At 38.6% G+C, this 17903-nt stretch overlaps 1 protein-coding gene across 1 annotated transcript in view; it reads right to left on the minus strand.

The window, feature by feature from the left end:
* Positions 1-10420, minus strand: part of mn1b (meningioma 1b) — a 32299-nt gene extending 21879 nt beyond the window's left edge. The window contains exon 1 of the mRNA XM_079608208.1: positions 5788-10420. Coding sequence (XP_079464334.1) covers positions 5788-9286 — 3499 coding nt within the window. The 5' untranslated portion in view covers positions 9287-10420. The remainder of the gene's footprint in view (positions 1-5787) is intronic.
* Between the last annotated feature and the right edge of the window lie 7483 nt (positions 10421-17903).

Genomic DNA, 17903 nt, shown 5'->3' on the forward strand with positions numbered 1-17903 from the left:
GGGTTAGTCATGTGTTTGAGTGTGTGTGTGAGTGAGGTCCAGTTAAACCAAAAAATGTCCTCATAATCAAGGGTTAGTCAGGTGTTTGAGAGTGTGTGTGTGAGCGGTCCAGTTAAACCCAAAATGTCCTCATAATCAAGGGTTAGTTAGGTGTTTGAGAGTGTGTGTGTGTGAGCGGTCCAGTTAAACCCAAAATGTCCTCATAATCAAGGGTTAGTTAGGTGTTTGAGAGTGTGTGTGTGAGCGGTCCAGTTAAACCCAAAATGTCCTCATAATCAAGGGTTAGTTAGGTGTTTGAGAGTGTGTGTGAGTGAGGTCCAGTTAAACCCAAATGTCCTCATAATCAAGGGTTAGTCAGGTGTTTGAGTGTGTGTGTGAGTGAGGTCCAGTTAAACCCAAATGTCCTCATAATCAAGGGTTAGTCAGGTGTTTGAGTGTGTGTGTGAGTGAGGTCCAGTTAAACCCAAATGTCCTCATAATCAAGGGTTAGTCAGGTGTTTGAGAGTGTGTGTGTGAGAGGTCCAGTTAAACCCAAAATGTCCTCATAATCAAGGGTTAGTTAGGGTTGTGTGTGTATGCATGATTCATATGGTTACAGATGTACAGTTAAACCCAAATGGTCAGCAATGTTCATTTAGATACTAATACCAAGTCTTGAACAATCTTCTCTTTTCACATTAACAAAACCCAATCAACTGGAAATATTTAGCTTTATTCAAAACTATCTTTAGACACAACTTCTTAAAATCTAATGAATAAATTAAGACTGACATTCAAGGTTCAATTATGAAAAATACTTGTGGGTGAATGCATTTGTCAGTGATGGTTAAATAGTAAACTCTCCTTTTGATTTTTGATTTTCTTAATTTTTAAAGCTAAAATATTTCCGTATTTCACTTTCCCTCTTCTCTCTTTGCTCTTCACTCACTTCACACCTGTAAATCTCACATTACAAACTCAGGTTAGTTTTCTGAAATCTCTCTTAAAGTTTAAGCCAGGGTGAACAATTGCTGATAATTTCTTGTTTTGTTTTTCTATATGCTGGTATTGAAACAAACTTAAGTGATGTGGCACTCTCATGGGTAAAGTTAGTCCAGGTTATACCAGGTTAGTCCTCATAATTAATGGTCAGATGTGTGTGTGTATGTGAGTGATGTCCAGATAAACCAGGGTAGTCCTCATAAATCATAATTAAATCAGGAAACGCCCACTCCTGCCCTGTCCTTACAGTGCTTTAGTTTGTCAGGTCTTCATATTACCAGACTGTTTCATTAGAATTAAATTCTGAGCAGTCAGATTTTTACCCCATGCCATAAGGAGCAGTTTAATATTTTTTATTAATGTCTATGACAAAGGGAAAGGTGGGTCCCCATAAACCAGGATGGATCTTTTTAGGGGGAAAAGTCCTTATAAAGCACCCGTACCAGTATGTGTGTGTGTGTGTGTGTGTGTGTGTGTGTGTGTGTGTGTGTGTTTATTTTTAACTTAAATATGCATGTTAATTACTGATTTTTATTCAGATGTCTTATATGTTCATGTACTGTAGATAACAAATAAAGTTTTTCTTTACATGTGAAATATGTAAATGTATTTTCTTGGTTTGAAAAATATGGAGGGAAAACATTTTTTTATATATATATATATGTTTTTGTTTTTTGTTTAAGTATATATATATATATATATGTATGTATGTATATGTATGTATGTGTGTATGTATATTGCTGTATGGGTTGTAATATTAGTGCAAGAGCATTTCCTATATTCAACCACTGATAAAATGATTGAAAAATTGGCGAAAGAATAAGTTCTGGAGAAAGTCAATAAGAAGCAAGCTAGTGACAGAATGAGAGCATGGGTTGCCCTGAGCTGTTTTTCCATTTTACACTAAATGTGAATCACAGCTTTGTTTTGGGTGTTAGGAATGGAACGAAAGAAACAAAAAAGCAAGCCAGGGAAAGTAATTAAAATCATTCATGTTTTGCAACTTGTCACAAATGAAATAGTGTTATGTTTATACGCTGTCATGAGTTAGAAAAGGAAAATTCACTCTTTCCATTTGTCTACAAAAATAAGTGTACTTTGACTGTTTGGTGACCAGTCAGTACTGTCCACCAATATATGAAGCCATTTCCCACAAAAGCTCGTGGCCACGTAAGGTGCACAAACAAACACAGCTGATTTTACTTTATATAGAACTGATAAAATGCAGAATGCAGAAATATTGTCCGCATCTTAGACAGGCATAATAAAACCTTGCCCAACTTGCTCTGTCATTTATCATGTCCACAAAGAGTCCAGTGGGGGTCATTAGTACCATTTGCAGTAAACACTTCAGGGGGGCGCAAGGAAATCCTCACCGGTAATGACTGATGACAACCACAACCTCACACAACATTAATGTACAATATATTCATACTTGCTGCTCACAACAACAAAAAATTATATCAAGAAATTATATTAGTTAAAAGTTTATATGTACTTATACAATTTGTTTTTACTGAAATATGAATCCAATTTTTCAATAACATTTTTTTGATAATAAATATATATTTTAGATTGTACAAAACACATAAAAGATATCCAATGGGCCCAAAATGTTCATTTCTCAGCTACATCTAGCGATCGAGGTCGCCTGCACAAAAGTTAGTCCTCACTAACAAGAAGGAGACCCGAGAGAGACGGCGGCCGTCACAGAAGCACAGGAACACCATGGGCCACCAAATGACCCCAAAATAACTCTATCAGAGCACTTATGGGGTTTGTATACATAATAGTGACTAAGTTGCATTGTAATTTTGAGATCAGAGGACTCAACACTACTGGTGTTTGACAGCACAGAATACAGAACAAAGAACAAATATGAATATCCTGCAACCCAGTCAAAGATGTCCAATTTTAAATTCACAGGTCCAATCCAAAATCAAATACAAACAGTGTGCTGGTATGTGTTATGCATACTTGGCTATTAAAGGTGTGGTGAAATTTTTGTGTGTGTGCGTACATGTGCACGCGCGTGTGTGTGTGTGTGTGTGTGTGTGTGTGTGTGTGTGTGTGTGTGTGTGTTTGACGCCTGTACGGACTGAGGATTTCAGAAAGGTTAAGAAGGATGTTTTGTTTAGATAATTTTCTAACATAAAACAATATTACACGAAAATGATTCACGCAGGGCTTTTTTTAAATATATATATACAAATCTAACATTTTATGTTAAAATATTTTTTTGCACATTATCACAAATGATGTAACCTGTTAAGATCTTTAACTCACATTGTACTTACAATCTTATTTTTTAAATGTGTCAAATTACACATTGATGCACACAACACTGCCGCATTGCGCTGCTAGAACTGGCAGCTGAATCTGTGTATATTCATAAGGTGAAAAAGACAGACTATATATATATAATCAAACATATAAAAATATATATTAAGTATATATTCCTGAACGATGAATTATGAGCTGATACTAATTACTCAGGAAATGTGTTTACTCTTAAATAGAAATTAACTTGGTTAGAAAGTGCTTAACACTTAACACTGAAATAAACTGGTTTTATAAGTCAAAAATATGATAATATGACAGTACATTAGGTTACACCAAGCAAAAATGGTGTTGGTCATATCTGCAAGAAATAGTTCACAACTACACATTTTCACTTCGTACAGCACAGTGCAATTCATTTCAAGGCGCCTTAAAATGATCTTGAGACTCGTAAAATAAATGACTGCTTCCTATAAATCCATATTAACAATGTCCTGTAAGCACCTTAGTCACCTAATTAAAATTACTAGAAGCATTCATATGCTTTAAAAGTTAAGTGTTATAAAGGCCAATAAAAATGATGGTGTGAATGAACCTCTTATAGAATTTAACAGTTCCCTTGTGTGCTGGCGTGCAATGCATCCGATGCAATTTCACAAGCCGCAAACACTTTGTAACCCTTCTCTCATCTCTGCTGTCTACGCCACTCAAATGAAAATCTGTCAAGGCTGGTGATTTGTGCTAACTAGCTATCGATCGCACCAGCACAACGTGCGTTTACAGCTCGGGGGGTTGAATGCAAGGAGGAGGGGGGGAAAAGGAGAGAAGGAGACTGCAAAATGAGGACAGCGATGCATAGTTGGTGGGGAAAAGAAAGGTGGGAAATATTGAGAAGAAAATACAATGTTTTGCATTTGGTTTACACTGAGTGCATAGACAGATGCGCAACGAATCCATTTGGCTTTGTGGTGGTGGATGCGTTTGCAAGAGATGGGGATGGTGCACTTGACAACACTGCATGTTAAACAATGGACCTTGACTTAAGGTTGCCTTCTCTGAAAGCTCCCCCCTGCACCCTCCCACCTGCAGTTAGCCCAAACAAAGGGGCACATAATGCACACCGGGGGCAACTATTAACACGTGTGAAAGCGCACTCCGGCTGTGGCAATTCAATTATGCGTGTCCGTCCCGCTGCCTTTTCAGTAAAGACAATTACCGTTTTATATACTGATTAAACTAAAGGACAAGTGCCAAATGAAGGATGCACACATCGAATATATGAGCTTATGGTTTACATAATTATGCCGCTTAATGTCAATGTATAAGAAATTATTATTAATTATTATTATTATTAATAATAATAATAAAAGTACTTCTACTAATTATTATTATTATTGGTATTAGTACACAGCTGCAACCTTCATTAGTTGTTCTAATGGTCTTTAGGTTTTACACACATGGAACATGTATACAAAAATACATTACAATTTTGTAAAAACATTTATGTTAATTTTAGTAAAAATATTGGCAATTTGAGTATTTTTTATAAAGCATTACACAATTTAAGGCCTTGAAAAAATCTTAAACTATTCTACCCATCAAAGTGTGTTAGAATAGTGGCCTAAAAAATCCATACTAAGAACTCAATTAAAGACTTTTGAGCAGAGTTTGTTTTAATTCATTTAATAATAATAATTATTATTATTATAATAATGGAAAGATTAAAACCATGTGGCTAGAACATATCAAGATGATTAATAGAGTATTGTTGTGAGTGAAGATCCAGATAAAGATCAACAGGAAATATTTCTACGGATTTTTTTTTTAGCCTCTGTTATTTAATGTCGCTTCTAATGTAATATAACTGACAAAATCCTTAAATAAATACTTGGATTTTGCAAATGCTTAGAGAGCCACTTGCTTTTGATACTTCTTTAAAAAAAATAATAGGTACTTTATTAAATGAAATGCATTTAATACATAAAAAATCATGACCTAATTTTTGTCTTTTTTTAATTAGTTGTACTTTTATGAAGCTTTCATATTTTTTTCTCACAAAGCCATTTTATATGATACATTCTATATGTGAGAAACTACTTGTGTTCTGTTAAATTTGGTTTAGTAAAAAACAAAAATAATTTTTTGAAAGCCCTCACTAACATAATTGTGACCTTAGATCATATCCAAACGATCTAAAAACAAATTTATATCTACATCGCAATGATCTGTATGTAATTTTCCTTTTAATAAAAATGTAACGCAGAGAAAAACTTGTGAAAGAGTGACATCATTGCTCTTGCTCAAAAACACTACAATGTAAAGGAGAGCATTTTTTGCATGTATGCCTACATTAGTGTGTGTGTGTGAGCAAGACAGAGAGATAAAGTGAACATATATATTTTTTAAAGGCTATACATTTAAAACTGGGGTGGGGGGAATACACTTAGTGTCACCTCATACATTTTATGGAGTGTTTTTACTTGCATAAATCCAAATCTGTACAGTGATAAAATTCTAAATATTTACCTTCTTTGATGGTTCCTTGGACTTTATTTTTTTCCCAAACAGACTTCTCCTCCTCTGAATCCTCAAGCAGAGACTTGTCACTGGGCACATACCAGGTGGCATGCTGCTCGGCCATGAGTGTGTCCAGATCAATGGTGTCCACAGAGCCCTTCCCAGCATCCGGGCTACAGCTAGAAAGCTCTCCATCTCCATTTTGACCACTGCAGTCACTGCTTTTTTTCTTATTTTTTCCAGCTAAAGGCTGATCTTCTGAAATACTGAACTGCTGCCGTTGAAGCTGGATCTGAGCCTGCAAAATTTCTAGTGGGTGAATTTCATCTTGGCCCGAGGTGCTAGAGGGTGTACGGGCTTGCTCCATTCCTGGTGTACCTGGATGGCTCACTCCACCAAAGCCATCCAATGTTGAGGTAGTGTGGTTGGAGAGGCCCATGCCTTGCCCTTTCTGCCCACCTATTAGTCCGTTGTCTCTCTGCAACTTGGGCGAGCCTAACAAAGTGCTGCGGCCAGCCTTCACAGTGGATGGAGCATCTGAGCTTGATGATACCTCATCCTCATTGCTATAATGTGTGCCCAACTCATCTGTAAAATCCATGCGAGGGGAACAGACTTCAGACTTTGATACACTTTGAATGCCACTGTCAAGAGATGACATAAGGTCAGCCTGATCTGCCAGCAGCAGGTCACCCCCTTTCCCCCATGAGGGAGAGGAGTGGGACTTTTCTTGAGGTGTGCCTGTACATCTCTCCCCGGCACCAGCTGCTGAGGCCACCTGCTGGCCGGGACTTACAACAGGGTTACTGTTTTCAGAGGGGAAAAATATCCCAGGGCTCACATGGCCACTGTCTTTTTTTCTCCTCCCTCTCCCTCTCCCACTCCCTGTTGTCGCCTTCCCCTCACTGCAAGGGGTAGTGTCCATATTGTAATTTGGGGAGAGGGTGCTGGCTTCCCCCTGCACCATTTGATTTTGACCTGGTGGTTTAGTGTTGCTATTTCCAGCTGGAGGCATTTGCCCATTTTGGGGGGAAGTAATGCTTGGGAAATATTCAGTCCCAGCATTCCCAGTGCCATTAACTGCACTGTTATTTAGGTCCTGTTCTGTCTGACTCAGCTTTCGTTTCCCTTCTCCCTGAGTCTTCTTGTTGAATGTCACATTGAGGTTAGGGGCCCCCAGGCTGGCAATCATGTTCTGACAGGCAGTAGAGAGGGCTGCCAGGCAGCTCTGTCCAAAAACATTGTCCTTGCCAGTCGTTTTGCTAAAATTCCCTAAGGAGAGTCCACCAAGTTTGCTGACTGAGGAACGTTGGTTAGTGGGAAAGTCTGATTGGGATGTAAAACTCCCTGGTGAGGTGCTCACCCCTTGAGAGTTACAGAGAGAGGCTCCCTGTCGATTAGAGCCTCCATAGGGAAAAGAGGACGGACCACCCATGGGTGGTCCCGGAAAGTCATTAGGGCGCCTTTCTGATGGTGTATTGGGCAATCCAACACCTGTACTGGGTGACTGCATCTGTGAGAGGTTTCCCATGCCACTGTTGAATTGTGAGTGGACGTTGGGTGAAAGTAAGGGCTGCACATGGCCCTCCCCCGGTATCCTCATAGGCTCCTGAATGCCCATTGCATTCATACCAGGTCTGAACATCATGCCAGGACCATTTTGCTGCATTTCATGAGCCCCCACCTCTCCACCTGGACCCATGCGATGGCCCAGCATTTCCCCAGGTGGATGCGGCCCGGGAAACCACCCACTCTCCAAAGTAATGTGTGGGTTCCGTCCATCAAAGTTCACCATCCTCCCACCATTTTCTCTCTCAAAACCCGACTGAGGCATGCCTCCCACCGGGCCCCCATGCCCCAGGGGCCCTTGAGGAACATCACTGTGGTGACCCAGCTGCTGTAGATTCGGTTGTCTCATCCTCTGCTGCTGACTCCGAGAGGCCATTTGCTTGATCATCGATGCTGCATTTTGTTGCTGCTGCATTGACTGCTGCTCAGGCCCTGTAAGCTGCAGTGATGGGCCTGTTGAAAAGCCATCCGTCACAGGGGGGGTGAACTCTCCAGGCAGGCCAGGGTAGGCTGCTGGAGAGAGATTATTCTCCATACCAGGCGGGTTATGCATACCACTGTTCCAACTGCCGCAACCCTCCCCAGCATGAGTGGCATTTGGAAAATCAAACCTGGGCCTCTTAGCCATATTTAAATAAGGAGAATCAAAGTGTTGCAGCCTCTGATTGGAAGGCTGCTGAGGAGGGGGTGGCTGCTGTTGCATGTTGAACATGGGGTCGCCATAACTATGCATCCGTCTGTTCTCTGGTCTGTGAATAGGGTATTCAAACTGATTATGCTGGCCAGGCATCATGACGCCTCCCTCCTGCATGCTGGCATTTGCGGAACTCGTCTCTGATTGTGGGGGCTGTGGGAGAGATGGTGGGCAAGTGTTCTGTCTGCCAATCAATCCTGGCTGCTGCTGCAAGAGAGGATGCCTGGATCCAGGCTCTATCCCCACTGGTATTTTGCGTCCACCCCCAAAACGTTCAAAGAACACATTGTGCTGGGCTGAGGGCTGCTGCTGTTGAGGGGGGGCGTGGGGGTGTTCTTTAGAGATGCCCTGCATTCCAGGAGCACGAGACAACCCTGGGTTTCCAGGAAAATTGGGCCCTGGCACCTGACGCCCAGGCCCAAAATGAGAAAGCTGAGAATCAGATTCAGAGGGGGAGTACACAGACACTTCAAAATGTCCAGATGAGGGCTCATTTGAATAGTTGTAGTCCAGTCCATCAACACCACCTGGTGGGGGCATTCGTCTGGGCTCTAGATTGTGACTTTCTGATGAAGAGGATGAAGAAGACAGGCCATGGAAAGAGGCAGCACGATTAGGTGATTGGTCCAATGGGAGACATGGGGCAGGTACAGGGTGATTTCCGCTGGGGGGTCCATGGTGCTGAAAATCAGGCATGGAGCCTGTCCTTTGCTGCTGCTGGGACTGCTGCTGAGAGAAGCCATCTGCTGACTGCCCCTCAGAGAGTGGGTCAAACCCCTCCGTGAATCCTTGCTGGAGCCCCATACCGTTGTTGTAACCCATTATCCTTCCACTGTGCAAGCAAGATGACCCAGGTTCAGGTCCAAAATTTCCACCAAAGTGCTGATGGTGTTGGTGTGAATGTGTTTGATGTCCATGGGTATTATTATGAGGTCGTTGAGGGTTAAAAAATCCATGCATTGAGGCCTGTTGTTGCTGTTGGAGATTCCCCACATGCAATTCAGAATGTCCTCGCTGGAATCCAGCATACTGTTCACCTCCATTCATGTTAATGTTCATCTCAATCACAGGAGGCTCGTTAAGTGGGCCCATACCAGGCTCAACTGTCCCCTGTGGGCCTCCAGCATGAAAACCTGGGCTCTTGTAATGAGAGTTCATGCTCACTCTTGGCTGGTTGAAGTTTTTCTCAGTGGGGCCAAAATTTCTGTTATTAATCTGTGGACCAAACTGTTCCAGCCCAAACATACTTCCCACAATCAGTCCCGCATGACAACCAGCTTCCCTGGCTCCACTGCAGTGTCTACTGTCTCCTTTATTTTCTTTCTTTGGCAAGTAATATCAACAACAAGTTGTATAATGCAGGGGTAAATTTCAAATGTGATATTGCCATCAATAAAAAACTATGTTTGTAGTTGTAAACCACAGTAATGAATAATTAATTACTGAGAAAGTCTATGATATTGTAAATGAACTTGAAATTGTATAATACGAAATGCTCTACAAAAACTTTAAAGTTTAAGGTCTATTCCATAATCTGTTCCATGTTGTTTGTTCGCTGCTTTAAAAGTATTAGGCTACATAAAATATAAAAGAAATAAAATTATTTACTACGTGAAATATTTGCACTGAACAAACAAAAAACGTATTTTTTGCCGAAATGTTCTCTACATCACGGCAAAACACGACTGCTATAAAAACAACTCTCTTACCACAAAAACACCCTCACCTGACGATCTGACGACAGCTACAACACATATAGAAAAAATATATAAAACATGTTCTGTCAAATCATCCTCCACAGACTATTATTCCAATTTGCTGTCAAATGTCCAGAGTGAGGTAAATGCTCTATTTAAAAATCCATTTTGAACGCATGTTACAACACTTTCCAGGGTACCAGAAAAATATCCAAGTCCATATGAATCCAGAGCCGCGTATTTGGTATCCACTTTCTTTTAGGAATGGGCAAGATTCTTTCAAATTGCATAAGTTGTAAAGAAATAGTTCCCTTGGGCTGAGCTACACAAGCGATGACACAAAAGTAAAGGGCAAAAGAAAGTCCCGTGAATGAGGGGGTGAACCCCGAACTCCCGTCTTTGTGCGCCCGTCTTTTTGGAGCTCCGAGGGATAGGCAGCACATGCGCTATCCAAAGCCCGCCACCACAGAGCTGCTGGGCAACACAGTCCCATCGGTCCTGCTCATTTTCCGCGCAATCGAACAGTTTGACTGCAATTTCAATTACAGTCAACACTTGCACATTCAGGGAGTCCTCTTCTAATAGCACCAGTTCTGAGATTTGCTCCACTCCAGCTGGAAACGATTCACCGATAGATCACATACTGATGTCTGAGACGCTCAGCACTGCGCGCAACGACCGCAAGGACCAGCAACAAGTTTTGCATTTCTGCAAGGTCCTCCGCTGCAAACATCAGCCAATGGCTTACGTGCCGAGGGAGGGACGATCTCTTAAGGTAGTCCAGGATTTGTCTGTTTGCGTTACGAGAAAGGGTTTCCAGGTGTTTCAGAGAAAAATAGACCTATTTGGTTTATTGGATCCAAATCCACTCACTGTAAAAAAAAAATTTTTTTACAGTGATTTAAAAAATTTAAAAAATATTTGACTGTTATAATTAGGCTACCTATGTAATTTTACTTCAAAATAATATAGCCTAAGTATGATAATCATTGTTTAAATGTTAACAAGGCATTTCTAATTGTTTAAACAATGTTTCCATAAGTAAAAAGGGCTGGATTGCCTTGTTTTGTTTTTTATGGAGAAAGGAGCATTCCACAATTTCCACGAAGAACATCCATGCAGTTTGTTGGGATTGTAGGTAGCCTATTTAAATATTTATTTTTCATATGTTGTTTTAGTTATGTAAATGTAAGTGCTTTGTATTGGCTTTCATGTTGTTAGTGTAGCTAAAATAATGCATTACTTTAGTGTCATGAGTCTTACACTGTTGTCTTGGCTTTACAGTCTACAGATTCTAGTAGCTTGGTATAGGTTAGTGTCATTATATAATTATATGATTTAAAACATACAGTTGCAAAAATAGCACCTTGTAATCAAATCATTGTCAACCACAGCTGGTAGGCTATAGGCTCATTCTTTTGCATTTAATATCTTGTTACGCCTGCTGATACCTGAACAGCTCTATGAGAGTGTTGTGATGCTTTGACGTTTATTGTAGAATTTTCGATAATATAGCGTAGTTAAACCATGGATATTGTGTAATGGAAAAGAATGAAACAAATGAATTTGTAGGGAGCCTCAGTGTATCCCTATGCAAATGCGTAACAAAAGCGCGGCATAATTACCACCCGGAGTTCGCATTGTTAGTGCACTTCAAACTGCGAATTAACATTTCCATTCAGATTAATTGACCAATTAACATAATTTTGTTTACATTCTATCTATCTATCTATCTATCTATCTATCTATCTATCTATCTATCTATCTATCTATCTATCTATCTATCTATCTATCTATATCTATCTATCTATCTATCTATCTATCTATCTATCTATCTATCTATCTATCTATCTATCTATCTATCTATCTATCTATCTATCTATCTAAAGATGAGTTTTGAATGTATCAAAGCCTCGTGATGAACCCTATACAAAGCATTGCTGTCCACAGTAATAATGGATAAAGTGTGAAAAGTGATTATTCTCTTTAGCTAGCTACTGTCACGCTTGTGTGTAAAACTGCATGCATTTCAGTTCCCCTAATAATAATATTCCAGAAGAGGAGAGAACCCGTCCGTGGTGCTGTGAGTTACATCAACTGATTTGTATTAGCCTAACTTCATGATCACCGTTAAAGTAAAAATTGATTTGAACGTGCACGACTCGTAGAATCAGAGAGTGTGAGTATTATTGTCTGTCTCTCGTTTTAATTACGAAAGAGTTTTTTCTTTCTTGAATTATACCTAACGGAAGTGAACATGTTATTTTTTCTTTCTGTAGCCAAGCCTATATTTATGTCCCTAGACACATGTTAAACACAGCTGCTTTATACTAATAATAATTATTAATTAATTAAGACAAACGATTTGCCGAGATTAACCCATTTACTAGCATTTGTTCTTCTACCTAAAGGACCTGTACACCTAACTCAAAATGTACATTTATTGTTAAATGACAGTGACAATTTAAAACATCGTCTGCCCCCTCTAACATAGGCCTAATAATAATATTAATAATAACAATCATAATCATAATAGCCTCATAATAATAATTAAAGCAAAGAATTTTGCCGAGATGAGTATAGCCTAGACATTATCATTTACTACAAGCATTTGTTATTCTACCCAGAGGACATGCACATTTCTCTTAAATGAATCTTGCATGAGAAAAAACACACACAATATAAATACAAATGTAAAAAAAAAAAAAAACTGACAATTTAAAACATCGTCTGTCCCCTAACATAACACATATGAAATGAATGCCCGATGTAATGCCATTTAAGCATAGGCGTCTCAGCAACAAATACTTGGGTTGAACAGATTGACTTTTCTAAAGAAATACATTTTTCTCCTACAGGAGAAAAAATTGAGAAGCCATGGAAATGCATTTTTCTATGAAACGCTTTCGGTGTGGAAATTCGGTGAAAAAGACACAGTGCCATCTAGCGATTAATATACAACATGCAACTGTACAAAACAGTACAAACTGTGTTGATAACAGTTTATGGTTGATAACAAGAAAAAGTAGGCTACTTTTAAACCATCACACGTGATCCTTTCAACCCCCAAACATCTCTGAACACTAATGGTGAAGGCAATCCTTCCTTCTTTCCTTCCTTATTCCTTCTATCCATCCACCCATTCTCCAAACCGCCTATCCTCTGTTGGGTAGTGTGGGTTAAAGTAATAATGGACTAAAAATAAAAACTAATCATAACTATAAAAATACTGTTTAATGTTAATATGTTTTACAAAAACAGATGACTGAAATAGTTCATTTAGGTCGTGCAGTGATCGAGCATCTCCAGAACGCTGAGTAAATCTGCACACTGGGTTGTTAATGGTAATATTTGTTTTCTTGCAATCCATAACATTCTTCTGTTAATCTTGATATCATATTGCACTGTGAACTGAATGATCAAATAAAAAAAATGCTGTTTAGTTTATCGTTTATATTTGTGTATTATATTTAAGTTTGGTCAGTACGGTGAGAATATTGTCAATGACTGAATCAAAAATGCTTAACTGCTATCTGATTATTAGAAACATATAGCAGCAAAACAGAGCGATAATAAATAATAAATAAATAAATAGTGAAAATTAAATTAAATTAAATTATCACCACAAGTCTGCATTCGATGTCTGGAAGGGTACTTGGAATTGAGATTGTTGTTTTGTCCCAGAATTTAATCAGTGCCAAATGACAAGGCAGTCAAAGGCAATGTTACAAGCTGTTGAGGAAATAAAGAGGAAGGCAGGGGTGGGCAAGAGTGGGAGGGGGAGGAAGAAAGACTGGAGGAGAACATGATGGAGTCGGAAACACTATAGCTGGAACAACACAGCTCTATATATATGTGTGTGTGTGTGTGTGTGTGTGGTTTTTTTTTTTTGCAGTTGACTGCAAAGAATTTGGCAAAAAATGGGAAGCACAGAAAGAGTATGACAATAGAATGAAGAAAAGCAGTGTACAAAAATGAAACATTTTAAGAACTGAAATGTAATGTAATGTAATGTAATATAATGTAATGTAATAGAATAGATAAGAATAGAATAGAATTCCCTAATGAATAAATCACCAGTTAAATATAGGTTGGAAACTGTGACAAAATAATTGTATTGTAAATTTGAATGCAAAAGGAGGAGAAACAATAGGTTTTGAGTCTAATATCCAGGTCTATAAAAACTATCATCAGTGATTATGGACTGAAACTTTTAAACAGTTTATCACATGTATTTTGCATCTAAGGTGAAAGCCTTCATGCTTCTATTCATTCTGAATAGTAATTTTGTATTATTATGATTTATTTATTTTTGGATAATACACATAAATTGCAAAAAAAAAAAAAAAATGTATAGAACTGGTTTAGAGAAAAAAAAGTGTGTAGAGTCTAATAAATGGGACATACCATTTTTACTTTAACATATAATAAAACTATGTTGAAAAAGAAACAGACCAGTCATTTCCTTAATTTAGCTATTAAGTATAGTCATTTCCGTAATTTATTTCTTGCAAAATTCACTTTCTTTAAGATAACAAGAATGAACATAAGCTGGTAAAATAATTGATCTCTCTGGCAGCTTATAGTTGGGACCAATAAAAACACAACTCTGAATCGGCAGTGACTCTTAGAACAGAGAAGTTGGCCGTGGTATAAAAAAAACTGCTTATCACATTGTTTTGAAACTGCCTGTTTTTAAAACTGATGACATCCAAAGATTCTTTCAGTTTTGTATTATTATTTTGCTCACAGTTGTCCTTCCTTTGAGGAGGGGAAGTAGTGCAATGCAACCCTTTCTCTGAAGAATATCCAGCCCTGTCAGTCAGTAGTGGTCCGCTTAGAGCTGTAGGTCAAGGGTTTAAGTATCATCTGTCATCCAAAGGAAAGCAATTGTTCAAAGAGGAAAAAAATTCGGTGTGGCAAAAGTGATAGAACACTTAGGCTGTATTCAGTTTACATGAAATCTACAAGCAATCACAGCATTACCACATGGTACAAGCTGATTGGATCCTGCAGCCAATCATGTTGCTAGTCCTGCTCTCTCCGGTCCCTCCACCTCCCCCAGCTCCACCTGCCTAGATCTGCAGCAGCATATCTAACATGCTTACAGCAGTGTGTGTATGTATCTATTAGCATTAGCAAGTCAATCCTTGCTCTGTAGCAGCAGCGGCGTAGCAGATCTAGTCTGTCAAGACCAAATACATGAACAGAAACAAAAGGCAGTTTGTTCACTGAAAGTGGTCATAATATTTATTAGATATAAGTTTGTCTTCTGTTTACACAGTTTAATTGCTAATTGATAAATGCAAACAATTAAAAGGTATACTTTTTAAAGCATCCCTACTTTATTTTATTTTTTTACAGTAAAATGATTATAACATATACTCCTTATTTTTAATGTAAGCGTGGGTGCAGCCATTTGAAATGTGTGAGGCTTCCGTTGTCATTCGCTTCCATCTGTCTAAAAACAGTCCAATATACAACTTAAAATTAAAAAATGTTATTTGTTATCATATTATTTTAATTTCATTATCTGGTGTGTAGCGCAAATATGTTTTTACCGTCTACTGCACTTTCTTAGTTACTTAGCGGCCTATGAACCTGAAGTCTCACACATTCACAGAAATTAGCTTTATTCTGCTTTGTAAAATAAGGTGAATATAAGATGACAAAATATCAAACCAAGTGGCAAGAATAAAATAGCACAAACTCACCTTAAGTAAATTATTCAAACATATATAATAAAAATATACACCATATACACTCTTAGAAGAAACGTTTCTATATAGAACCTTAAATGTTCTGTCAGATGCTTCATATATAGAATCTTTTAGAACCTAAAGCTTTTCCCATTATAGGATAATTTTATTAATTTTGTTTTAATTGATTAATTTCGGGGGTTTTTAATGATTTTTTTATGAATTAAACAGCTCGTAAATACATTATCACGAGAAAAAAATCACGAGAAATCATTTGACATTTTGGTAACATGGTTATTTCGATGGTCCACTTTAGACATTCTACTAACTATAAGTAACTTCGTTATAATTAAGTCTTTTGAGTATTAGTAGTCTTTCTGTTTAATATCTACTCTTTATTTTGATGCTCCCCAACAGACATTTTTCTGACTTTAAGTAACTTTGCAACTACATGTCAACGTATCCTATTACCCTGAACCCAAACCTAACAGTCTACAATAGAGTTAGTATACAGCGAGGAGAACAAGTATTTGATACACTGCCGATTTTGCAGGTTTTCTCACTTACAAAGCATGTAGAGGTCTGTCATTCTCTTCAACTGTGAGAGACGGAATCTAAAACAAAAATCCAGAAAATCACATTGTATGATTTTTAAGTAATTAATTTCCATTTTATTACATGACATAAATTTGATACATCAAAAAAGCAGAACATGACAGCGTAGTCTGTTACTAATGGTTTTCTTTGAGACTGTGGTCCCAGCTCTCTTCAGGTCATTGACCAGGTCCTGCCGTATAGTTCTGGGCTGATCCCTCACCTTCCTCATGATCATTGATGCCCCACGGGGTGAGATCTTGCATGGTGCCCCAGACCGAGGGAGATTGACCGTCATCTTGAACTTCTTCCATTTTCTAATAATTGCACCAACAGTTGTTGCCTTCTCACCAAGCTGCTTGCCTATTGTCCTGTAGCCCATCCCAGCCTTGTGCAGGTCTACAGTTTTATCCCTGATGTCCTTACACAGCTCTCTGGTCTTGGCCATTGTGGAGAGGTTGGAGTCTGTTTGATTGAGTGTGTGGACAGGTGTCTTTTATACAGGTAACGAGTTCAGACAGGTGCAGTTAATACAGGTAATGAGTGGAGAACAGAACGGTTCTTAAAGAAAGACTAATGGTGCGTTCACACCGGACGTGAATAGCGTGTCAGGCGCGAGTGATTTCAATGTTAAGTCAATGCAAAGACGCGTTACGCGCGTAAAACAATCCTGCGAATGGCGCGAATTGAGCGTTTGGCGCGTTACGCGGGAATGATTTTATAGTGGTTTTTGTGCATTCACACGTTTGACGCGAATTCGCGTCTGCCGCCCGAGTTGAAAAATCGGAACTTCTGTGTCAATTCGCGCCGCGTTAACCAATCAGGAGCCTGCTTGCTTCACGTGACATAGCATAACAAACTCCTGCTCGAAGTCACTCATTCAAAATGGAGGAGAAACTAATTTTAGCTGTGAGTGATCACCCGAAATTATATGACTCAAGTTCATACTTTTATAGAGACAGGAACAAAAAGGACCTCGCTTGGAAGAAGATGGAGATTGTACAACCTGGTAAGTTGTAAGATATACACTTTTGTGTCACGTTATTGACCTACTAACTCGCTAGTAAGCTACCGTGCTGCTAGTTTACAACTATTTAAATGATCTATCAACATCAGACATCTTGTAAAAAGATGGCTGCCTCTGACGCGCGTAAATTCCGCTTCAAATGTATGTTTTTACGCGCGTCAATTTCACGAATGGACACAAAGTGATCAAGCGTATAACTAGACGCGGCAGGCGCGAATTTGACGCGCTATTCGCGTCCGGTGTGAACGCACAGTAACAGGTCTGTGAGAGCCTGAATTCTTACTGGTTGGTAGGTGATCAAATACTTATGTCATGCAATAAAATGCTAATTAATTATTTAAAAATCATAGTATTTGATTTTCTGGATTTTTTTTTGTTGTTGCTGATTTTCATGCTTTGTAAGTAGGAAAACCTGCAAAATCGACAGTGTATCAAATACTTGTTCTCCCCAATGTAGTTACTACTTTGTAGTTGTAAGGTTATTTATAATTAGTAGAATGTCTAAAGTGGACCATTTAAATAAAGTGTAACTAACATTTCTCCCTATAGAACTGCATTGAACCATTTTTTCTAGTACTATTCAAAATGAAGACAAAGGTTGTTGTTTTTTCGTTTTTTTGTTGACACCTCATGGTATTTCCTGATCCCATATCATGCAGGAAATGTTCTCTGGGACCTGGGTTCATCCTGCATGAGACCGCAGGAAGTACATCACAGCTCTAATACAAGGCCAGAATTAGCACAGCGGATTTGCTCATGTAAAGGGCTTGACCTGTCAGAACAGCTATAGAGGCTTTAGTCCAGATAAAGGTAAATATTTTTAAATTCGGAAGTTCAGAAAAGCT

Source organism: Phoxinus phoxinus (genome assembly GCF_949152265.1).
Source record: "Phoxinus phoxinus genome assembly, chromosome: 3".
Classification (NCBI taxonomy): Eukaryota; Metazoa; Chordata; class Actinopteri; order Cypriniformes; family Leuciscidae; genus Phoxinus; species Phoxinus phoxinus.